Below are 25,752 nucleotides of genomic sequence, written 5' to 3'. Positions count from 1 at the left end.
AGACTTCAGTCTGCCTTTCCAGTCTTATTTTCTATTGTTCAGAAAAACGAATCTATACTAACCAGGCAGGTCTACTCATTGTCCCCCAATACATCTAGTCCCCTGCTTCTTTCCTTTGCTCATACTGTATCTCATACTCAGTGTAAGGGATAAGTGGCTATGCTAAAAATGATTTAAACCATTAAGTTTGGGGTGTGAGAGGGAAATAAATCCCATAAAACTCTGAAGTGCCAGTTTTTCAGCATACATAGGCAATTAAAATTAATGGAGATAACACAAAAATCTGTTGAGTGATTTTTTTTAATCCCTCATTTCCTATCTCATTGTGTCTATCCTTATATAGAATGGCCTTATATTTTTAGTAAAACTATCTTTTTTCTCCCTTCTGAACAGTCTTTGGGTTTTGTTTTATGCCATTTTTCTTTCTCTCCCCAAAGAGCTAAGATAGAGTTGGTATTGGGCAAAAGGAACAAGCTCAATCAGGAAAGCAAAATTGCCTGGTCATCTTGCCTGTTTCTGAGAATAAAATATTCTTCGGATCTTGAGTACATGTTGTTAACTGTTGGTATTGAGCAGAGCAGAGCATGTAGTTTCATTAAATATGCTGCCTCCCAAAAGACCCCTGTTATCTAGCAAAATTTAGAAGAATAGAGTTTTAGAGCATCCTTTGGCCATATTCTTCTGAAGTTCTTGAGGCAAAGGAATTCTCTCTCCTTGATAAAGCAGAACAAGAAGGAAGTTGGTTTGTTTTGAAAATTAGATCACATTGGGTTCAATTGTTTCTTATTCAGCTTTCTTGTTCCTGGGCCTACAGACTATGTGATTATCGTCATTACCCAATTAAAACTCTAAGATTCTCCCTGCTGTGTAGTGACAAGGACTGCCAGTGTATGAATTGCAGCTGATACAGGGCATCCTTAAGCAAGCTTTTACAGTGCCATTGCCGCTTTTGATTTTTTTTTAACATCTCATTAGTGTTGTCAAAGCTTGCACTTGAAGATTATGGTACTTGCAGGTTCATCATTCAAAAATAACATTCTATTTCCTGCCCAGAGTTTTGAAAGGCATTTTCCTATAGTACCAGCCTTTCCCCTCTACTTTGACGTCCACTCAGTTGCTTTTTTTTTCCCCTTCAGAGTCATTAGGTTCCTTCTTTTTTTAAACAACACTCATTCTTCTAAAATTTGAATGATGGGAGGTTGCAGGCATCAGAACAGAACTCTCCTATAAGTTTCTTATTAAGGAGGGCCACGTCATTGCAACTCCAAGGACCCACCAGGTTTGGAACAGAGCAGCAATCCATCCATCAGACTCTGGGAGGAAGGTTGTAAGCAGTAAGCAGTTCACACCTGGTAGCCCTAGTTTTGAAGTTCTTAACACTTAGTAATTGAAGTTATTCTTATTCACAAAAATCTTTCATCAAGACCTAATGCTAAAATCTCTTTAGTATGTCACTGAATCCTCACTAGAGTCCAACCAACTCTGAGTCAAATACAAACTTTCATCCTCCAAAAATAATTGCCCCAAAGCACTCTATTATGAATGCATTAACAATAGAATCACCAGTTTTACATCTTACTTTAATGGCCATAGTTTGTGCTCATCCTTCTGTTCTATTTATGGTGGCTCAGTTTCTTTAAAACAATGATCCCCTGAATGGTCATCCTCTTTATATGCTCTTGGTAATAAAGTGTGAAACTTTGGGATGAATCAGTGTTTCTTTTTCGGGTCCATTTCTCAATGCAAGTGTATTTTATGGTCTATGTGGTTATTAAAAAAAAAGAATAAAGGGAAATAGATTTGTTTTTATACAGACTCATGATGAAATGACAAACCCTTTTACTCTACCTCCATGACTTAGCATACTGCTGTTAAATGGAGAAATAGTTTTCTCATTCTCTATAGAATTTAGAAATAAAGATAGATGTGTCACACTACCTGAAATCCTCTAGTACTTTGCAGCTTAAGATTGGCAAGCTAACTTTAGCTTCTGTGACATTTCTAACACCCTCAGATCAGCCGGTTGGGTGTCTCATATCCCCCAGCCTTAATAAGGCCGAATATCTTTGAAGTTACAGTTACAGTAGAATTCCTTTATGCTCAGTTTTCTGTCTCATTCTTAATGATGCAAAATTGTCACAGTGTCTGGGAAAAATTGGATGGGCGATAAATCCTTGAAGAGTATATTTTAAATAAGAGAAATCTGGTGTAGTGAACTACCCCAAAGCTTTATTACTTGATTTGGAGGCTTGTTTTTATTAAATTGACTATTCATGCATGTCTTTCTCTCTGTGTTACAGCTGTAGATTGATTTGAGCAATAATATTCCCAGCCACTACTGTAGAATTAGGGAACTAAATAGATGAATGGAATGATGAAGTCATCCATTGTTCTGAAAGGTTGAGCTGGTTTAGATTTCAAAACATTGGTGATTATGGGAATAACTTTTGTTGTTCATCATGCTACATTTTAATGATGGTTTTTCACAACCTTGTTCAGCATCTGGAAGTTCAGTACTCCTTTCCAAAGAAATTAGAACTTAGTTTTCTTTGTGAAAATCTGGAACACTGGAAGTTCTTAACTGTGGACAAAATCACCAACAGTCTCTTGCATTTATCCCTAGATAAGCCATTCATATACCTGGATTGTACTCCCTCCTCACTGATGCCTCTAAGGAGCTTTAGATTCTTTCAAGGGTCAACTAGGATGTCACCTGATAGATCCTGGTTTCTTCACCATTTTGTGTGTCCCGAACTCCTTGGACATTCAGTTTGATGAAGCCTACAGATTTAAAACACCCATTCTATAGGAAACCTTTCCTGATTTTCCTCGTTGTGTCAGTTTTCTCTTCACATTATTTTGCCTTTAGATATCTGTATACACATTGCAGTTCCCTAATCCCAATAGAATACCTTCTTCCTAAGTTTAGTGACTGTTTTTTGCAACACCTAGCTCAATAACTTGCACAAGATTTGTTGAATTAATTTGATAATCATATTGGTATAAAGTATAATCGATGTGAAACCAGAGAACATGAATTCAAAATTTTAGATCTGCCACTTATTAGTTGTGTGACTTTGGGAAAATCACTTAATCTTTCAGTTTCCTCGTCTGCAGAATTAAGGGGCTGGACTAAATGACTTAAGGTCCATTTTAGCTCAAAGTATATGATCCTGTGGTAGCTATTTTTTTATTCCAAAACATAAAAATGAATTTGGCTTAACTATCCATGTAGGATTAACTGAGCATAGAAGACGAGGGATGCCTCTTGTCTAAACTGATGTGCAGTTGAATAAATGACATATGATCCTTATCCTTTAGTGTACTCAGTGGTCAGATACCACATGCAAACATTGAACTGAACTCAGAAACCAATAGAAAGAGGTTAGTGGACTGACTGCCTTTTGGAAATGGCACCATTCATTTAATGACCCCATGCTTCTTGCTAAATTAGAGGCTTCTCTTGTTTATACAATATTCTTCTGATGATGCTATTTAGCTTCAAGTCATTGAATAGTTGAAGATCACTTGAAGGACATGGAGAAGTATGCATTATCAGGCTGTGATAAATTATAAAGTAATTTCATAGGAAAGGTGGTTTAAAGGTTGCCATTAGATAAATGTTTGTATATTAATAGATTTTAAAAGCCTTTAATAAAAGACTGCACTTATGTTAAAAACAATTAAAACATAGCAATTAATAGACTTTTCCCTAATTTGATGAACAATATCTATTTAAAATATTCTTTCCATTAGTTGCCCACCTATGGAAATTATTTTGCATGTATTTTGTATGCAACTTTTGTGTACATATTATTTTCCTCCCAAATAGAATATCAGGTTCTTAAGAGCAAGGAAAGCTCTTTTTTTTTTTTTTTTTGTCTTTGTATCTTTAGCATCTATCACAGTGGCTGGTACATAGTAGACATTTTATAAATTCTTGTAGAATTGTCCAATTGAATTAAATTTAGCCAAAAGCTAGCATTATTTCTAATTGAGAAACTTAGAAATATTTCCAGTAAGATCAGAGATAAAGCAAAATATTCAATATCATCACTATTATTTGATATAGTTCTGATATATAATGACACTGGCCTCTTCTCTGTTCCTTGAATAAGGTATTCCATCTGCCAACTCTCTGCATTTTCTCTGGCTGCCTAGAATTCTCTCCCTTCTTGTCTCTGTCTTCTAGCTTTTCTTACTTTCTTTATATCTCAGTTAAAATCCTGTCTTGTACAAAAAGCCTTTCCTAATCCCTCTTAATGCTATAAGATTATATTAAATATATCCTGTTTATAGCATATTTGTATATATATATATATATATATATATATATATATATATATATATATATATATATATATATATATATATATATATATATATATTTCTGTATTGTCTCTTCCGATAGATTATGAACTCCTCAAGACTGGTTTTTGTGGGATAGAGCAAGCCTATCATGTAGTGGGAACTTAAGAAATGCTTGTTAAGTTGACTTCTAGAAATTCTTATTACAGCATTGTCAAAAAATGAAAGAAATAAACATATATGAAGAGACAAAGGCATCTCTATTTGCAGATAATTTATTTTATTTAGAGAATCAATGTAAACACTGATGGAAAATTTAATAATGTATCAGGATATAAGATAAACCATAAAAATCATAATCCCATTTTCTATAAGTAAAACTTAGCAGGTAGGTAAAAAAAGGTAGGTAGAAGAAAAAATTCAAAAGGAAACTTCATTCAAAATAACTGCAGAATCTATAAAATGTCTGGGAATCAACCTACTAAGAGAGGCTCAAGACTTATGTTAACATAACTATAAAATTCTTTTCACTGATTTAAGGGAAGATTTAAATAATGGAAAATTATTAAATAATAATCATAATAGAATATTAATAATAATAAAAAATAGTCATATTTATAGTTAGACTGCAGTAATACAATGAAAGTAATGATACTACCAAATTTTTTTACAGATTTAGTGCCAATTCAAGAAAACTATCAATAAATATCTTTATAGTATTAGACAAAAACATCAATAAAGTTTCTTTATCAGAAGGCCATTTGGAACTATACTCAAAAAGTTGCTAAGTTGGGGTATTGCTCTTTACTTAGTGATGTCCCTGCTAGACATGGATCACAAAGGAAGAATAAAAAAGACCTCTATGTATATAAATTTTCATAGCAGCTCTTTTCATAGTAACAAAAACCTTGAAACTTAGGGGCTTCCTATCTATTGGACGATGGCTAAACAAATTTTGGTATGTGAATGTAATGGGATATTGCTGTGCCATAAGAAATGATGAAATGGACAATTTAAAAGAAACTGAGAAGATCTATATGAATTAATGCACAGTAAAATGAGCAGAACCAAGAAATATTTTTATTCAGTTTATTTAATGACAATATTTTATTTTTATTGTATTGAATCTATTCAATAATAAAAACATTTTAAAGAAAAACAACTCTTTTTAGAGTAAGCCAGATACTTAGCATTATTTTAACTTAGATTTTAATTATGTTTTTGATGTTAGTATGAAAAAAATATTATAGGAGTTTACAATGTGTAATAAAAATTCTAATGAAAATACTGAATTCTTTGAAAATGTATTTTGGTTTTGACTCTTGCCAAATGTCAGAGAGTTATATACTCATAAGAAACAAATGCTCCTATTCTGTTAATTATTCCTGGTCTCAATTTAACTTTACTTACAAAGTAAAAAATGACACAGGGTAAGAGTCTCATCCTTTTTTGACTATTCAGGTTTTCTTCTTGTGCATCTTAGGATAAAAATTATATCAACAGCACTGATTTGGTACAGAGCCAAAACCATTGAATGTTTTGTGGTTTCTAGAATCAGCATGAATTTTTTGGAGAGATGCTGATGCATGGAAGAGAAATTAGATCTACCCCAGCCCTCAAGATAAAAAATGAAACCCAATATCATTGTCACATCAAACATATATGGTATTTGAAAACATTCCCATGTATATTTTCATCCAAATGCTTGACATGATGGGTTGCCATCATGTCAAATGGTTTGTGTGATTAAAGTCATGGAACACTACAGCCTCCAAAAAATTAAAGAATATCACTCAAAAGACAATGGAAAGCTGCATGGTGGATATAATCAGGCTACAACACAAAAAATAAGGAACTGTAAATAAGAATATGGCATCAAAGAGAAATATATGATCAAAAAAGAAGATAAGATGGTCTCATGAAAAGACCTACTAGACAGCCATAGTGTTTTCAAAATATCAGGAGAAAACAAGTCAGGCCCTAAGAACATTGCGTATATTTCCAGTGAAAGACTTACCAGGGAAGATGGATAAGAGTTGAGTTTCAGATGACATGTAGACATAGATAGATTGCAATCTATGTTGTTAAAGGGAATATCAGTATCAGAGAGATCACAGACTTATTTGAGAATTGTGTTTGACATAATGAAGAATATAGTTAAGGGGAGTTTCAATAATATCAGAATTGCCTGCCACTGTTTTGCATAGATACTTGCTTAGAGGGGCATAAGTGGAATTCAATTTACTTATTTCTACTTTTTAAGGTATAAAAGGCTACCATATTTATAAGACTATCTATCTAAATAGGTCCTTCCTCTTTAAGTGGTTCAATAAAAATGTATGAATTATGAGGTCTTCAGTATTAGTTCTAGCTTGCTGCTTTAGCGATAATTTGAAAGTTTTATATATACACAAATATATATATATATACACATATATATGTTTATATGCATATATATATGTAAATTCCTTCACTTCAACCACCACCTCCAAAGAAAAAGAAAGAATTGGCTTTTTATCTTAGAGAGAATAGCTGGACAGTAAGAGTCATATACTTTTCTTCCAAAGCTTCCCTCTAACCTGTTGTTCTCCACTCAGTGCTATTTTGTTCTCACATTTCTGGCAACAACACCTGTTATTTCAGCATTTTGAAAAATCTACCAACTGCAAAAGCCCTGGAGCTCTCAATTCCATCACTTTGCTATTTGCAGCTGCTTCCTATGGCAGCAATCAGTGGAAAGCAAGAGCAAACACTGAATGATCTGCTTCACAATAAGTAGAAACTTGGAGCTTCACAAGCATATTTTCTACCTGCAGCCTGTTGGAGAGGGTGGGGAGTGGGGTTGGAGAGGGGAGAATCAACTCAACTCAGAAACCTCTAGTTAATTTTATAATGGAAAGGAAAACTGATAAATGTTAAGTCAATAGTATAGGTGTGACTAAATGCCATTTAAAACAGTCCCCCTTAGCATGCTCATTAACAATTTCTCTCAGCCATCAGTCTCACTCTGACTAAATTATAGTAAATTTTCACTTTGTGTTCTCCCTACACACTCAATTTCTTTTACCAAACATTTGAGTTCCTTATTTACTCTACCTTCTTTAGACCATCTTTCACATTTCATTTTTGTTCCAAATAATAAAGAATTGGCACATCAGTTTTCTCCCTAATGAAAGCTTTGGCCTCCAAGATCAATGTAGAGTGCTTAAAAGATCCATCCTAACTATAGCCAGGGTGGGACACTCAGAGATTGTCTGAGTTCAGCATCAGCATCACAGACTTAGAGCTGAATGGGACTTTGTCATCTAGTCACAGATCCAGGGAACCAAGAGATTTAGTGACTTAACCAAAGTGAACAGGTCATGGGTAAGAGGGATGGCATTTGAGGCCAGGTCCTCTGACTCCACTGCCATCTCTTTTCCCCTGGATCAGGCTGCCTTCCTAGAAGTTACTTTTTCTGTTCCACTATAATTCAATTGTAATTTAATTCAATATCCCCAGCCTCTAATGGCATTCTTTATACTATGACATTGCTGTTGTTATAATCCAGGCTGAGACTTGTTTTTGAACTGTTAAGTTGAGGATATGTGGTATGTTAAGATTTTTTTTTGCATGATTGCAGGTAGGAATCTTAGTGACCATCCAATCCAATTCCATCATCTTCTAGATGAGAAAAACCGAGACCTAGGTGAAGTACTTTGCCCAAGATCACATAAGTAGTAAATGGCAGAACCAGAAATTGACCCCTATTCTTCTGATCCCATATCTAGCATGTTTTAAAACCACATTTTTGATTTCAGTTCCAAAAGAAATTTTGCCTTTTCTATTTATTATCCTCTGACTATCTTCTCTAATTTTCATTTATTCTGTATTTCTATATCCATTCTATGAGTACATCTACCTTTCCCACACACCTGAAATCATAATGTTCTTAGCTCCAGAAACACATCTACTTCCTGACTGGGATGCATTTGGCTGATTTTGGCTGGCTGTAGTGCATCCCATACCAGGAGGGTAAAAGTTTTAGATGGAAATGGTGGACAGCCATTTCCTCAACACTTGAAGTTGTTCCTATTCCAGGTTTTAATATGAAACAGCTCTTTGTATATGGGCTCCCACCTACTGCACCAGCTGTACATGCCATACCTTATGAAGCCAAAACCTTCCTGGAAATTCCCAGGATTTGGAACTCACTTTATAATGATTTTGGTGATTCCTATTCCAAGTTGCCTTTTAAAGTATCTGCCATAGTTATACTACTGGAAGATGAATTGTATCCTCCAAAATGGCGACCATTGTCAACACTGAAGATATATACTGAAGAGGCTTAGCTATTTCTTTAACCTTTAACCTTTCTTTAACCTGATTAATGACTGGATAATTCTCCTGTATAATTATCCTATATAATATATAATGAGCCTCATTGTTTATGAAATAATACTGAGAAGTGTAAGGATATGGCTGATGGGTAACATCTTGGAACATGGCAATCTTATTTAAACACATTGAATAAGTCAGATACTATATGTTACTATAGAATTCATCCCGAGAACCATAAATAAGGAACTATATGTTAGAACTGAAGGCATCCTCTAGAAGCATTTTTAGTTTTAGCCTTCATGCCAAAAAAAAAAAAAGAATATGAAATTTGGACAAGGCTGAAAGGAAAGTCATTTACCAAAATGATGAAAGCATTGGAAAATCAAATTTACAAGGTAAGGTTAAAGGAAGTGGGATTATTCAGCCTGGAAGAGAAATTTGAGGGGTTATTTAATTGCAGTTTTTAGCAGGGGTGGAAGCAGTACACAGAGGAAGATGACCAGAAGTTTTCCATCTTTATTAAGGAGCCAAGTGGATAAAATAAACTTAAGTTGAAACAAGAAGGATTTAGGTTGGATTCTGAGGAAAATTTGTTTCAGTTACATTTTGGAATAGAATTTCTGAAAGTTTATGGACTCTTTTAAAGTCTATGTGAGCTGCTTTCTTGGTGGGGAATAAGATTGTCAATTCTGTTGAAGAATAAGAGAGAGTGAAAGGAAGAGAACAGGAGAAGAAAGAGGAAGGAGAAAAGGAGGGAAAGAGAAAACAGCAGAGGGGAGAGAGACAAAGACAGACAGAGACAGAAAAATAGAGACAAAGAAAGAGAGAGAGAGAGAGAGAGAGAGAGAGACAGAGCGAGAGAGCGAGAGAGAGAGAGAGAGAGAGAGAGAGAGAGAGAGAGAGAGAGAGAGAGAAAGAGAGAGAGAGCACAATATTATAGGAATTCCTACATCAGACAAAGAATGATGCCAGAGGATTAGAACTGCCCTGAGTAATCTGAGATGAGAGATTTGGAAGAGATACCTAGAGAGCTATAAGAGGAGTGGTGCTGACTTTATGTGCTATAGGAGTCTAGAGATCAATTAAACAAATGTTCTAGTCATCTAGATGTTAAGAGATAAGGGTCTGGACTGGGATAGTAAAATTGGGACCACAGATAAATGGATGGGGGTGCAAACCACATTCTAAATGAATAATGGATAGGATCATGATAGGAAGAGGAGAGATAGTGACAGAAACGTACAGAAAGGCAGAGACAGAGACAGAGACATGAAGACAGAGTCAAGGATAACAGAGTTTTCTGACGTGAATGACTGAGAGGGTTGCCAGCACTTTTCTGTTGTTCTGTCTCTAGCAAAGTATGTATGGACTTTGTTGTATCCTCTGTCCTAGATCTATCCCATAATGTGAGTTCAGTTAGCTTTTTTCTCTGAAAGCACATGTACTCTTATTTTCCTTCTCTTCTTCCTGGCTATGACAATATTATAACTTCCTCAGCGTGATGATTTCCTGTATCCAATTGCCCCTAATTCATTCAGCCAAACAGAATCAATTATCCATTGTTGCTTTGTTCTTAGCCAATGCTTAGTTATATGTGTAAAATTGCACTTGATTGTTTTGTTTATCTGTTTTTTAGAGTTTGAGCAATTTGACTGAATCTTTGGGAACGATCTGCTACCTAGAAAGTTACCTGAAAGTCACTGACTTTGTGTGTTGTTGAGTTAAAAAAAAAAACCCCACCGTCAAAACGATCACTTCTAGAAAATATTACTGTTATGGAGGTACTTTTCATTTAAGCATCTGCAGCTTGTGTCAGATAATCACTTGGCAACATGGAAGTTTTTAATAGGAGTTTGCCATTTACCAGCACCATATGGATTATGACTTGGATTATGTCTTTTGAAAAAAAAATTCTCCTGTATAATTGCCCTATGTCACTGTAGGAGACATTCAGAATAACATTTTCCTTCATTAATGTTATTGTCTGTGATGCTGCTTCTTGGAACCACGAGGACCAAATTATTTCTCCTTCTGATTTAATTTGTATGTACCTAGGGCTGGCTCTAGGCAAAATTATGAGGTAGACATTGGCATTCCCCCAACCCCCCCTCTCTATATCCTTTCCCCCACTCAGTGTGCCTCTGCCTCTTCCCCAGGCATGCAGTGCCATTGTGTGTCTTTTTCTTCTCCAAGAATCAAAACCAGCTCCCAGGAAAGTATCTAATCACCTAATTCACATAGAGGTAGAAATGACTGATAAGGCTTACAGTGTTATTGTTTCCAGGAGTATTTGAATTTTTAATAGTGAAAGCCTTAGCTATGGTTTACGAATGGATTTCTAACTGACATTTCAAGGATCCCCTAATGGATAGTAGGGTTTTTTTTGGGGGGGGAGACGCAGAGGGATGAGACCCTTCTCAGTGCCCTGAAATAACATCAGAGACCATGCCCTATTCCATTCAGTTTTCACATATGTAGTTACCTGGTGGTTAACAGGGGGCACTTGTGCTGTTTCTTTCCACCCACTTCTGTTCTGCAAGTACAATAAGTCATAGGGCCCGATTACCTTCTGAAGCAAGTGAAAGACAGCAGGATTGTATAGCACTTTAAGATTCAGTTAACCTTTGTTAGTTACATTGAGACCAATCCTGAATGCTTCCTTTTGGAAATGAAATTACATTCTGATGACAGAATTGATAGGGAAGAAAACAGGAATAGAAACTGTCTCTAGGTTGATTAGAAATGATTAAAATTGGATGAGATTTTATTACTTGGTTATATCTGTGATCTAATCAATGTGAATACTTCCTCCAGGGCTTCATACTACAACCCCATTTTGTATTCTTTAAGATTTGAAAAGTATTTTCAATATGTTATCTCATTTGATCCTCACAATGATCTTGGAAGGCAGGTATTAGTATTCCCTCTCGAAGAGAAAGATTGACTTGCTCAGGATCCCACTCTAACTTGACCACTGGTTTTCCAAACTTCAGATCCAATCCTATCCTCTAGGCAGCCTAGTGGACTCCGTTATTGCATTCTCATCCTTTTCAACTCCTGTCCTTATTTTTCCATAAATCCTTTCTGGAGGGCCCACCCAACATACTGGAGACTTTCTGCAAGGCCTTTTACATAATGTTGGCCCCGGTACTTCCATCAGACCTGTCCATTTCTGTATCCCTTGGCACATGACTAGTTCTTTTAGTGCTCAACTCCTTCTTCCAAATGTCAGGGTTAGTCCTGAAGCTCTGAAAAATCATCAAAGAGGATTGATCAGATTCATCTATTCACATTATTTCCTACATTTAGCAGCATTTGCCCTTTAGAGGAGTGATTCTGTGATAAAATACCTTATCAAGAATAAATAAATAGGGTACACATAAAATTTAAGAAACTTATAATGAAATTTATTCAAGGATATTCTTTGTAGCAAGTAGTAGTTTCAGGATAGATAGAGATAAGATGAGCTGCTCTTCAGGTCTGCATATTCAGTCAAATCTTCATCAGCTATCAGAGCTTGCAGAGGTTTGTGGACCCAGATGAGAGGGAATGCAGAGAGGATAAAAAATGGAGGTAAAAGGCAGTAGTTGCCCAAATGGCCAGGATGGGAGATGTGGACATTAACCTCCAGGGTCTTGGAAAAGGCTGCAGCACCAGAGATGTAGGAGGCAGCGGGATCAGGTAGGATTTTTTCTTTTTTATGCATAAAAGATCATATTTCTAACACACATTAGAGATGTTTCAGTTTTCTAGTTCCTAGACATTTTAAGGTAGTGATTGGCTGAATGGGATGGTGAGAATGTGAAAAGAGGTCTGATCTTTCTGATGTGTGTCTAAGATATAAAATCCTTTTTTTTCTATAAAAGCACCTTCACTTAGCCTGAATTGATTACTATCCTGAGTTTAGAAATTGGCAGAGAGCTTCCAAATAGTCTAGGCATACAAGGCAGAACAGTATAGTTGCATAAACAAGTAGAAAATAAAAGTATCCATAGGAATTGTTAATGTTGCTATTGTTTTCTCAAAATTATCTGGAACCAAAAAAACAAGAAGATGGCCCCAGAACTTGGTTCTTAAGTGAGGATACTATACATTTGTTTTAAGGAATTATAGCTTTCTCCTCAGATTCTACCTAGGAATGCTGACCTAGGGTTCTGTGGTCTTGAGAGGAAAAGGAAGAGATTCAGAGCTAGAATGTGCCTTAGAGATTAAGTCTAACTCCCCCATTTTATAGATGAGTATTCTAATGTGAAGGAGAAAAAGACTTTTATTGACCAATCCAACTATATATGCATTGATAGGGCAGCTAGGGGGTGCTGCAGTGGATAGATCACTGAGGTTTGGAATCAGTAAGACTCATCTTCCTGAGTGCCAATCTGGCCTTAGACACATAATAGCTATATGACCCTGGATAAGTCACTTACCCCTGTTTGCCTTAGTTTTCTCCTCTGTAAAATGGACTGGAGAAGAAAATGGCAAACCAGTGTCTTTGCCAAGAAAAAAAATCAAATGGGGCCATGGTTGAAATGACTTGTCAACAAGAATGATAAGATGTATTTATCTAATCTCTAACAAGCAGTATCAATTTATTTACCTCCTCCACAGAAGATTGGCACTAGTAGCTACAAAAATCCTAAATAGCAACATTTTTATATATTTAATTTTTGTAAACAGTTTCCTTTCCTTTTAATTATGAACTTCACAATCATCCACAAACATGAACATTCCAACATCTAAAGAACAAAGGACTGTCTATGAAACTGAACTAGAATGTAGTTTGTTCTTTAAAGCATATTAAAATCAATACTGTGGTAACACAAATTTCCTGCTTGTTTATTCCCTTCTGGATTTCTCTTCTAGGTAGCCTTTAGATGTTTTGTTTTGTTTTTTTCATAGCTCTTTTCTTTCTTTTCTTCTTCTTTTGCAACACTATCACTGGCAACTATGTTTTCTCAATTGGGATACTCATGTTTTGATTTTTGATTTTTGGTTTTTTTTTCCCTCTTCAAACCTATTTACCTATTTATTTATGTGAAGTCTTTTGCTATAATTTAGATGATAAGTTTCTGTATTTCTTGCTGTCAATCATTTATTCTTATACATTAATAAGAATGATACTTTTATATGTTTAACAAATTGTTTTAAAACCCACAAAAACTTTGCCTGTGGAAGGATTTTTTAAAATAGGTTAGAAAGTTCAGTTTCTAAGTTTCAAAAATGTACAAATGTGAGAGTTTTTATGGGTGACATGCTTAAATCATTTTCAGCAACAGAAGTCTAATTTTTCAATACCTTGCTAATTGTAATGACTTCCTACTCTAATTAGCTAACATTTTAAAGCACACTATACTTTACTGTGAATTTCATTGTTCATAATTGTGAAGATAAATCCACATTTGAAATAATCTTGATCATTTTGAATGCAGGAATTGACTCCTTGTCATATCTGATTAAATCTTCATTGTTTTTAACCTATAAGGTTAAATGTGGCTATTAGAGAATTTAGACTAACCTATTTTTCAGCACTACCACTGTTTTCTTCACTTGTGCTTACATTATTAGTATTATCTTTAGTCCACAGTTTCTTTGTAGGAACCTTTTTTAAGGCAACTATGGTTTTTATTTGAGTTAGTTTAGTTAAAACTAGGTACTACATCCCATAAATCTGCTTAGCTGGACATGGATAAGCCACAATACATTACATGTCAAAAGTGAACAAATAATTTTGAGGTACTTCTCTGATCCCTCCCAGTCCCTCCATATTATGGAATGCCCTCTTCCCTCAAGATTCCTTGTGCAACACATGGGACATATCACCATCTGACATATGGACCAAGTGAATGAATGGCTAGTGTCAAACCATATATTAAAATTAAGAAAAATTTGTTTCTTTAGATAAAAATATACCGTGGCAATATTTTTCTTCCATCCTCAGTGGCTTCTATCGCACCCCCCCTTAAAATCTGTTGGTCCAGACCGTAAAATTTCTTAGCATTTCTCTCCCCTCCTGAAATGGAACAATTTTTAGCCTCTTGAGTCTATTCTTCTACCTTGGGAAAAGACTTTCAGAGAAAGAGAGAGCAGCCTTTCCACTCTTATACTGCACTAGGTTGTAGTGATAAGAGTGAGGAGGGAATCCAGAAAACCTGGGTTTGAATTTCAGCTTTGATGCTTATGTTTTTGTGATTATTGATGTTGCTTAACCTGTCTGAATTTGGTTTTTTTTTTCATTTATCAAATGGGAATAATAATGGGATAATTAACTCACAAGTTGTGTGATGCTCAAATGAGATATTATGCATAAGATGCTTTACAAACTTTAAAGTCTTTCCTAAACGTCAGTTTGTGTTTGGGGATTGTGTGGAGGGAAGATTTCTATAGACAGAAATGATCTGGTCACAGAACAGTAGCTCTTGGAGACCCTCACACTGGCTCCTGTCTCTGGACTGACAAATATTGGAACAGACTGCCCACATGGGCTACTAGGAACATAGAGAGAACTTGGAGAAGGAATTGACTTTCCTGGGCATGCTTTGGAAAAACATGGTCCCTCATGCTGAGGGGATGATAAGCAAGTTGAATGTGTAACATTTCTTTGTACAGCTGTTATTGTCCCTAGATCTTTTGAGTCTTCTCCTCACTAGCTCTAATGAAGACCATATAATTGTGGGAGGAAAGAACTAAGTGTCAACTGGAGCAAAGAATTGATGATCTATTTCATTTCATGAGTCAGAACATAACTTGAGAAGCCTATAACTCATATCTTAATAGAAACACAGGGGATTGCCTCTCTTGGCAGTTAATATGTCTGTAAGACCTCAAAGGGGTTAAAGCAAATACATCTTATTTGGTAAAATATGTCTTTCCTGGCCTCATAGCAAATTCAGTTTTGTAGAATGTGTGAAAGAGTAGAAAAATATACTTGGCTCTCATTTTGATTTTTCCCCCTGAAACAATTGGTTTACATATTATTAATGATGACAAATGTTGCCTTCCCATTCCCATGTGATCTTTCTTATAGGTATAAAACCTTTTCTTTTTAATTTAAAGGATATTATTAGGCATATATTCGACTAAAATTATAGGGAAAGCACCTCCTGGTCCCTTACTGTGAATGAATTGCTTAAGTTACATGCTCTGTATTGTATTTAGGGTCTGAAAAATATTATGCTCTCTACAGAGGGTATACAAGAATAAATAATGATAGATAAAATTTCCAAGAGGGAAAAATGCATTTCCAGTTTTGCACTCTTTGAAATAGATTAAAAACCCTGATATTTATTATATATTACTTAATCTCTTATACAAGATTTTTGAAATGGTATTAGAAAATTCAAGAAAAATGTGCATTTATATATCTAATTTGTAGTAGGATGTTAAAGGGTGAACAAAAGCTTAATTTTTCTATGATTTACCTTAATGCAATAAACATTTTGTTTACCATTATAGCTTAAGTGGATATTTCTTTTATCAGATAATAACACATTATTTTTTTTTTACTTCAGAATGGTTGCAGCCTAAGAGGGTAATAATTATTGAGTAAGAAGCTTTGGGCTGAAAAATGTAATGTGTCTGGGGACAAATATTTGTCTCTTTTTTCATTTGTAAATGTACCCAGCCTGGGAGAAGACCGAAAATTCCTATTTCCCCTTCTAAATATATGTAGACAACACCAAAGCTACCAAATGTGAGGGACCTGCCTTAATTATATAAGCTTTGGAAATATGGAATCTAATTTCCAAATTTAAAATTCTAGGAGAGATAGAAACATTGATAAAGAATCCCAGAACGAGACCTAATAATGATAATATTACCTTGTGTTGCAAAACATTTAACACTTTTTAGGCTTGTTCATTTTAAGGCTGTTATTTCCAAGCTAAGATTATTCAACAGATGCTGACCATGTCTACTGAGAATAAGCCAATCCAAGAGGAAGTTGGTTTAAGCCATAGTCAGTAGCTAGAAACCTTTATTTTCAGTTGAATACAGCCTATTAATTATTCAGGGACTGATTAGCTGGCCTGTCCTTTCCCTAAAGTCCTTTCTTTGCTTGTTAACATTTCTACCTTAGAATGTTTGGGGAAAGGAAATAAAATGGAAATTCAAGTCAGTTGCTGTTTCTGCTTGTTAGCAGCTCTAGTAAAAGGTCTAGTTGAGGAAGAAAAGAACATTATTTTGAATAAACAATCTTATTTTTTTTTCCATTTCCCAATCATCCTCAAATTCCCATCTTCCATGAAAAAGAACTCCGAAATGACTTTATCTGATTATAAAGTCCTGCCATTCCTTCTCTTTCTGTGCCTGATTTTGCCTAAGTTTCTACTTCATTATCACTGTTACTTCTCGTCAATCTGTCCCTCATTACCATCCCATGCCATCAGCCCTGCTTTACTACATCATCTTCCATCTCTAATATCATCATCTTAGTGAATCTTATCCTCCATAGTTACCTCTTTAGTCTCAAATCCTTTGATCACTTGTTTTTGCCAAACCCCAATACTGGATTACTCCCACTGTCAGGTTGCCCCACTCTGGCTTGTGTAACTGAACAGAAATAGAAGGAATCGTACAACTGTACTGATTGGGGCTGCTACACATTTATGTTATCTAAGCCCAACTTGACCCTTAATTCAAGCAAGGCAATCTTTTTATTGCTAGCCAATTGACTCTCTCTCCCACTCTCTCCACTGTTTATTATATATATTATATATTTTATATATGTCACTTCCATATATATATATATATATATATATATATATACATATATAAAATGTATATATACATCCTTTTACACACACACACACACACACACACACACACACACACACACATACACATACACGCATATATCACTTCCTTCTCTTCTCAGTTTCCCATACTATCATACCTCTCCCTTTTTGGTTGAAGTCATAAACAGTCAAAACTATTCTTTGTCATCTGAGAAATCTTATTTACAACTCTTTGACCTCATGCCCCATTGTATCTGTCTTTACTTCAGGCTATAATAAAGAAGCAGTTGTTCTCAATCATGCCAAATCCTGTATGTATATCCTTATTCCCATCTCTTTCAGTAAGTTTGCCCCATTATCAGCCCTGACTAAAATCTTTGATTTCTCCCCATCTACTTACCCATTCTTTCTTTCCCTGGTACCTACAGACATGCCAAATTCTCCCTTATCCTTAAAAAAAACCCTTCACTTCATGCCCTCAGCTCTGCTAACTATTATCCTATATTTCATTTCAATTTCTCAATTCAACTCTTTGGAAAAGCTATATATTCTTGGTGCCTCCACCTCCTCTCCCCTTATTCTCTTGTTAAATCCTCACAGTCTGGCTTCCAACTTTATCGCTTGTCTGAACCTACTTTCTTCCAAGTTACAAATCTAATAACATCTTCTCAGACCTCATCTTTTTTGTCCTGTCTACTGCACTTGACTCTGCTCATTTCCTTTTTCTCCTGGATGCTCTATTCTCCTCTGGGTTTTTGTGACAGTGATCTGTCCTCATTTACCTCTGATTTTTCTCAGTCTTCTTTACTGAGTCATCATCCACACCATATTCACTAAATGTAATTGTCCCCTAAGTCTCTATATGGGACCCTCTTCTCTTCTCCCTTTATACTGTGTATCTCAGAGATTTTATCAACTCTAATGGATTTCATTTATTATCTCTATCCAGATAACTCTTAGATCTCCATATCCATCCCTAATCTTTTCCCTGAATTTTATACTTCTGCCACAAACTACCTATTAGACATGCAAACTGGCTTTCTAGAGGCAACTCAAACTTATTATATTCATTTTTCCCCAACCAAACTCACTACTCCTCCAAACTTTCCTGTTATTGTTGAAGGCTACACAATCATCATAGTCACCCAACCTTGCAATCTTAGAACCATTCTTCATTTCTCACTTTTAGCCTTCTTACACAATTAATTGCCTGATCTTGTCCTGATCTTTGCACCATCTCTCACATGCTTCCCTTCTTTTCCACTCCATACAACCATCATCATAGTTCAGGTTTTTGACATCTTTCATCTGGACTATTACAGTAGACTCCTATTTCATCTCCCTTTGTTGTTGTGCAGTTATTTCAGTTGTGTTCTTGACCCCATTTGGGGTTTCCTTGGCAAAGATACTAGAATAGTTTGCCATTTCCTTGTCCAGCTAATTTTTATAGATGAGGAAAGTGAAGCGAACAGGGGCACACAGTGAGGAAATATCTGAGGTCAAATTTGAACTCGGGTTTTTCTGGCTTCAGGCCTGGTACTCTGTTCATTGCAGTGTCTCCTAGCTGCCTTATTTCATTTCATTACTATAAGCCTTTCCCTACTTCAATCCATATTTCCCACTGCCATCAAAGTGATTTCCTGAATCACGAGTTGGATCATGTCATGCCTCTCTTCCATAAACTCTAGTGGCTCTTTATAATTTCTAGGATCATACATAAATTTCTCTGTTTAGCCTTTTAATTTCTTTATAACCTGACTCCTCTATACCAATTCAACTTTCTGAAAGCATTTAGGACAGTACTTCATACATAGTAAGTGGTTAATAAATGTTTAGTGATTGATTTTTCCCCTCCATGAACATCTTGGATCTAGCCTTAGTGGTCTACTCCCCCTTCTACACCTGTATCTTGTGCCTTTTGCACTGGCTGTCAAGAACTGTGCCCCTCATTCCCACCCCATGCCTGGAATGAACTCCTTCCTCACTTCCACCTCTTTGTATTCACTGTTTCCTTAGAACTTGACTCAAATGCCACCTTGTATATAAAAGCTTTCCTGCTTCTTCTTATTGCTTATATACTTCTCCAAATTACCTTGCATTATGTCTGTCTTTATCTCTGTCTGTCTCTTTTTTATCAATACATGTTGTCTCTCCTGTTAGAATGTAAGATTCTTAAGGAAAGGGACTACTTTACTTTCATCTTTATATTCCCACTTATTAGCACAATGCCTTGCAACTACTAATTGCTTAATAAATGGCTTTATGTTTGTTGCTTAATAGGAAATTTAATCTCTTATAATTTAGCACTTGTTGATGGCTATCGCTTAAAATTTTGTGATTACTTTAGGATTTAAATTGCTCATGTTGTTTCTTACTCTGTTACTGCAACTATTCTGAAATTGGCTCTCTTATTTTCATAGTAATTATTTATAGCATTACTTAAAAAAATTAGTCAGTTTTAATCAGTCAAGATCTAACTTCACATTTCTACCCTAACCACTTCTACCCCATTCAGAACATAAGATAAATGAAACCCTTTATACATATAGTCAATCAAAATAAACCTCCACATTGACTATATCTAGAAAATGTCCATTTTGAATTGAGTTCTTTCCCTCTCTATTAGGAGGTGGGTAACATATTCCAACATTGGAATCCTGTTTGGTCTTTATGCTGTTAGAAATTCAACTCAATGATATTCTGTCACATCCATAGACCACAATTTCTTTATCTAATCTCCCATTTATGGGCACCTTCTCAGATTCTTAATCTTTGCCACTTCAAAGAAAGCTATAAATATTTTTATATCCTTAGAGTTTATTTTGCTTAGGACTAATTACCTCACTCTTTCTCCTCTTTCCCTCCTATTTCTCTCTTGGGTGAAATATATTTCTGTACTCATCTATACATATGTGTGTATTTTCTTTCTTCTTTTGACAAATGTCAGCTTCTCCCTTCTGTTTTATCCCCCTTGTTTGTATGGATTATGTGACGTAAATTTCCTGGACTTTCCTTTTCCTTTTCCTTGCCCCTAGTATATTTTCTCTTCCCTTTTCTTTTCATTTTTTTTTCTCGAGATCATCAATACATACAACAACACTCTCAGACCTTGTCAATTTGGAGTTCTATGAACCCTGATGAAAGTTCAGATGAGATACATCTATCATATTTTCATATTTTAATACAAGAAGTTTATCCTTTTTTAGTTATTTGCGTTTACCTTTTTATGCTTTTTTTCACTCCTGTGTGTACTTTTTCTATGTGCACACATAGAAGTACAAAATTTCTATGCACTTTTGGTCTTTTTATCTGGAATGCTCTGTTTCATTTTCTGTTCCATTTTTTCCCCAATAGCATTATACTCAGGTTTGCTGATTAAGTTATTTTTGGCTATAAGCCCTTATTCTTTGTGGTCTAGAATATAATATTCTAAATTCCCTGATCTTTTATTATTGTGGCTGATAAATCATGTGTGATCTGGACTGTGATATTTGAATTCTTTCTGGATGCTTGCAATATTTTTTTCTTTGACCAAGAAGCCTTGGATTATGATTATAATGTTCCTGGGAGTTTTCATTTTAGGGTTTCTTCCAGGGGTGATGAGTAGATTCTTCCCATTTAAATTTTTTTTCCTAGTGGTTCTAAGAGAAATGGATGGTTTTCTATTAAGATTTTTTGAAATGTTATGTCTAGGCTGTTTTTTTTTTAGTTATGGAATCCAGGCAGTCCAATTATCCTTAAATATTTCTTCATTTTCTGTTTGCCAAATCAGGTTTTTTTTTTTTTAGCATGAGATATCTCACAATTTTTTATTTTTTAAGGTTTTTTAAACTTTGTTTTAATATTTCTTGTTGCCTCATTGAACCATTGCCTTCTGTTCAATCCCTTCTATTTTCAGGGAGTTTGTTACTTGGGCAGAGTTTTGAACCTTTTATGCCATCATATTAATTTATTTCCTATTCTTACCTAGCCTTCATTTCTTTTCCATTTTTTTCTTCAAGCTCACTCATATTGTTTATAAAACACTTCAAAACATTTTTTAAGTCTTGCTTCATCTTATCCAGTAAATCTAGTTGTTTGTTTCTAAGCTGTTTTTGTAAATGGTTTGGAGTAAATTTTTTTCTTCTGTATTTGTGTTTTGGGTATCCCCGTTACCACAATAACTCATTTTTCTGAGGTTCTTGTTATGTTGGCCCATTCTTCAGGCCCACTTCCTGACTTTACACTTGAAGTTAGAGCTGGCCTTTGCCATACTTCTGGGAGAAAGATCTGGGCTAGTTATGTTACTGCTTTCTTGGACTATTTAGCATTGAGTATGGGAGTATTGAGATCCCCCACTATCTCAGGGATAGGCAGAGACCTACAAACTTATTGTGTTTTCACAGCTATGTGATCCAGAATAAAGTATGATTGCTTCTCCCCTAGTCTTACCTCTACAAGTTCTTGATCTGGGTTTGAGACTGCAAGAGTAGGATAGTTCTGGACTCAGCCACTGTCAACCAGATGTTGGCTCTGAGTGGCACAATTATAGGCTCCATTTTGGTCTTGAGTGTTCTTCTGCAGGCACTGGTCCATATGCTGGGACTTGAGACCATGCTACGGCCTGTGGTCTGAGTTATAGCACTGCTGCTGCTGTCTTTTGAACTTCCTCTTTTCTCCATATACAGTTCCGGGCCCCTTACCCATTGGTTCCACTCCCTTATGCAAGTCCCTTCCTTAGTCCATCTTGGATCTATGACCGAGAATCTGGGTAGTGAGAGACAAAGCTAACAAAATCTGTCTCTATCACATTGACTTGATATGGTATGAGACTAGTAGTATCATAGACCTCCTCTTGCTCTAGTACAGGCCTGGGAACTGAAGTATTCTGGATATTTTATGCCCTTTACCAAATTTTCACAGATCTCCCATTTCCTATGCCAATCTGGACTGGACATTTGACTTACTATGACTTTTTTTTCTGAATTTTCCTCATTAGGATTTGGTCTCGAACATTTTCTAGCTTTGTTTGTAGGAGTTTGTCATTCCACCATTTTTAATTACATTACTTTTTGAACAATCATGCCTAATTTATTATGTTTAATAGGTCAGGGACTTTGGAGGCATGATATGCCTAAACAATACATGGATTAGAGTAGAGCTGCCTGTATGGCATGGTTAGCAGAAATACCAGCTATTTCTGCTCCCAGATATCATCCCAACTACTTGATCATTTGCTTTTTTAGCTCTCTGTCTTTGAGTTTCATATAGGCTTAAAGCAAATACACCTGTAAAGGATCATATCATAAAATGTTAAGATTAAATGTTAGTATTTTATTATCAGGTAACATTCTTAGCAGGGATCAGCAAGAATGGGATAGACACCCTTGAGTGCTTAGCAGGATAAAAGGGAGGAAAAGAACTTTATTAAGGGAAGCATTCACAACTGAAATTAAGATGGAAAGAAAGAGAAATAATGGACAGTGGTAGCATATTGCTTAAGTTATTATAGCTGTTTAGGGCTGAGGTTAAAATCCATGTAATTGGAGACTCAGCACAGTACCATGGTATGAGTGCTGGGTTTAGAGTTAGAGAATCTGGTTAATATCCTATGTCTTCTATTTCTACTTTTGTAATATTGGGTAAGTCACTTCCCTTCTATGGACCTCAGTTTCCTCTTCCGTAAAAAGAGGATTGGATTAGATGGTCTCTAAGGTTCCTTTCTGCTTCATTTCTATATGATCTATGCTTCTGTCATTTCATCAAAGTACTTAACCTTGTGTTTTCTCTCCACCCCACCCCACCTTCTTTAATTTCAGAACCATGAATTGGAAACTGAAAATCTGAAATCTCTTGCTCACAAACTGAATGTGGCCGCCAAAAGCCTACAGGGCTTCCTAGCTAGACGGAGGAGGAGTGGCCTCTCTGGTCTTAGAACAACCAGACAACTACCGAATAACTGTCTCACTGCTGTAGTTGACCTGATCGGTGTTGCCAAGAAATTACTGGCCTGGCTCGACAGGTAATTCAAAGTTTGTTATCTTTTGAGTCCTGGAGTAGTTCTGGATGACTGACTTTTTGTCTTTCCCATTTTATATTGTGGTTTGGAAATGTGTCAGTTCTTTGACATTTTATAACCTCTGCTGTCTTACATTCAATTTGACTTTTGCAGTGCCTCTTCCCATTAGGCTCGGATAGCCCCAGGATGAAGGGGCAGACTGCAGCATGGCTGCGCTGCTTCATTAAACATGGTAGGGGCAATGGAAGAGATCAGGGTTGGAGTCCCAGTTCTGACATGAGCCTTTCCCCTTATTTTCCTCATGTGTCTCAACTTTAAAATGAGAAGAATGATCTCTAGGATCAACTCTCACATTCTATGATCCCATTTTAAAATTGAAATCTATCAAAAAGACATTTTAAGAAGGATGCAGACTTTACCAAAAAATGCCATATGCTTCACAAACTCATTTACTTTAGTTTTCATTTAAATAGTTAGCTCCAGCGGTACATGTAAGGAAAGATTAAACTTATTGTAGCTTTTGAAGAATATATTTTTGCATAAAGTGCAATGGGAAAAGATCCAAGAAGGTAAATATCTAAAATAGAGGACCTATGATTGAACTAGAAATGTACCTAACTTTGAATTAATTATTAAGGAATTGATTCTGGTTGTGCTTTACATAGCCTCTTGCTTGTCATTTTAAAAAATAGTTAAAAAGAGAAAATTCTGATGTTACTTCTGTGTCACATATTTCTCATATAACAATACTGACCTGTTAAGATTAATCCAAACTATTGCAACTACAGTATTTCAGCTATTTCTATGCACACTGATTATATCCGACTAGGGCTACCCAAGATTCAGTCTGTTGTCTGTTTTATTCGAAGTAACCACAAACAGGCTGAGAATCCAATCTCCAGAATAGTGGTCCTATTCTGTGTGTAGTGATGATATGAAGATGTCCATTTGTCAGCCACCAAATTAGATTTGACTCCAGTCAGTTATGACTGAAAGACTACAGTCAATTCTCAATTATGTGCACTAAGAGAAAACTAGTGTGGATAATATGCCTGGGGCTTCCCTCCTAGCTATAGTAAAGCTCCAGAGACAGAGAGATCAAACAGTGGGAGATAGAGGAGTGCAGTGGTGCATCTGGGAAGAGGATAAGGCTAGGTCACAACTCAGATGTTTTCTTCCCTTCTCCAGTCCAATCTGCCCTCCCTCCCATTTTGTAGATGAGGAAACTGAGACCTGCTTTTCTAACAGGCCATTTTTCATTTACTTAATTTTCAATAGGTTCTTGATTGACAAAGGGGGAACACAGGAGGAGGTTACAACTGCTACAGTAAGAGGAAACATAAATGGAAATTTCTACCTTTTTTTCACATGCCTATTACAACCAGCTGATTGGCATTTTGCTGGAACTGCTCAGAGAATAATAGGATGCTATAACTGGCAAGGACCTTCAAGATGATCTCTTTTTAAACACAAGGAAACTGAGGCTGAGAGAGGTCATACAAATGATTAGCAGGAGGCCTGAGATGAGAAGTTCTGTCTCTTGATTCCCTGTCTTTTCTGTCAGGACGTGCTTCTTCTCACATGGGGATCTGAGAATGGGATCTCTGTGATGCAGCAGAGTAAGGCTGAAACCTGGCAAAAAGGGAGACTGATTAAGTGATAATGAGGTGAAAGGCCCCCCAGCATGTGTCATGGAATCCATACCATGGATAATTGAGAGATGACCATATTTAATTTTCTTTTTTTGTTCCTTTCTCCCAAAGTATATCTTCTCCTCACAAAACTCAAATGCAGTTATTAGCATTAATGAATCCTTTAAGAATTAGAATTTTGAGAACTTCTATGGTGCACATTAATGAGGAGAGAGCATAGGTTTGCCTTCAGCCCTATCCTTTTCATAAATTCTCTTCAAGGCAGCAAGAGGCCCTTTTCAGAAATGAGATAGTTTTTATAAAATGCTCTCATTGACCAGCCTTCCAAAATGTCAAATTTATATCTGTGGGTTTTTCATTTAATTTTTTGATAACTTAAAACCTTGAGCATTACAAATTAACATAGCCATTACTTAAAGGGCCAATAATTGTTAAATGACTATATGGTATAAGATTTAGAGAAGCCAAAAGGGCTCTTAGAGACCATTAGTCCAATCTCTTCATTTTACAGATGAAAAAAGTGAGGCTTACTGGGATTAAGCAACTTGTCCAAGATGCCACAGCTTTTTAATAGCAGAAACAAGAAATTATTCCCTCTTTGCAGACTCTAGGTCTGATGTTCTTTTTCCTCTAACCAGGCCTCAGGTTTTCTTACTAAATTTCTCCTTGATGCCATTACCACAAAGGGTTCAGAAAATAATTTCAAAATCTCCAGGTTTCTGAAATTCTGGTGTGAGTGAAAGAG

The 25,752-nt window shown here is 35.8% G+C and overlaps 1 protein-coding gene across 2 annotated transcripts in view; it reads left to right on the top strand.

Annotated features, from left to right (window-relative positions):
- LOC141548478 (connector enhancer of kinase suppressor of ras 2-like) overlaps positions 1–25,752 on the top strand; it is a 555,144-nt gene that overhangs the window by 197,681 nt on the left and 331,711 nt on the right. For both annotated transcript variants that reach the window (XM_074277397.1, XM_074277398.1), the window contains exon 3: positions 23,156–23,358. In XM_074277397.1, coding sequence (XP_074133498.1) covers positions 23,156–23,358 — 203 coding nt within the window. The remainder of the gene's footprint in view (positions 1–23,155; positions 23,359–25,752) is intronic.

Source organism: Sminthopsis crassicaudata, chromosome X (genome assembly GCF_048593235.1).
Source record: "Sminthopsis crassicaudata isolate SCR6 chromosome X, ASM4859323v1, whole genome shotgun sequence".
Taxonomy (NCBI): domain Eukaryota; kingdom Metazoa; phylum Chordata; class Mammalia; order Dasyuromorphia; family Dasyuridae; genus Sminthopsis; species Sminthopsis crassicaudata.
The sequence above is the reverse complement of the archived record's forward strand: the minus strand, read 5'-3'. Positions and strand labels throughout refer to the sequence as shown.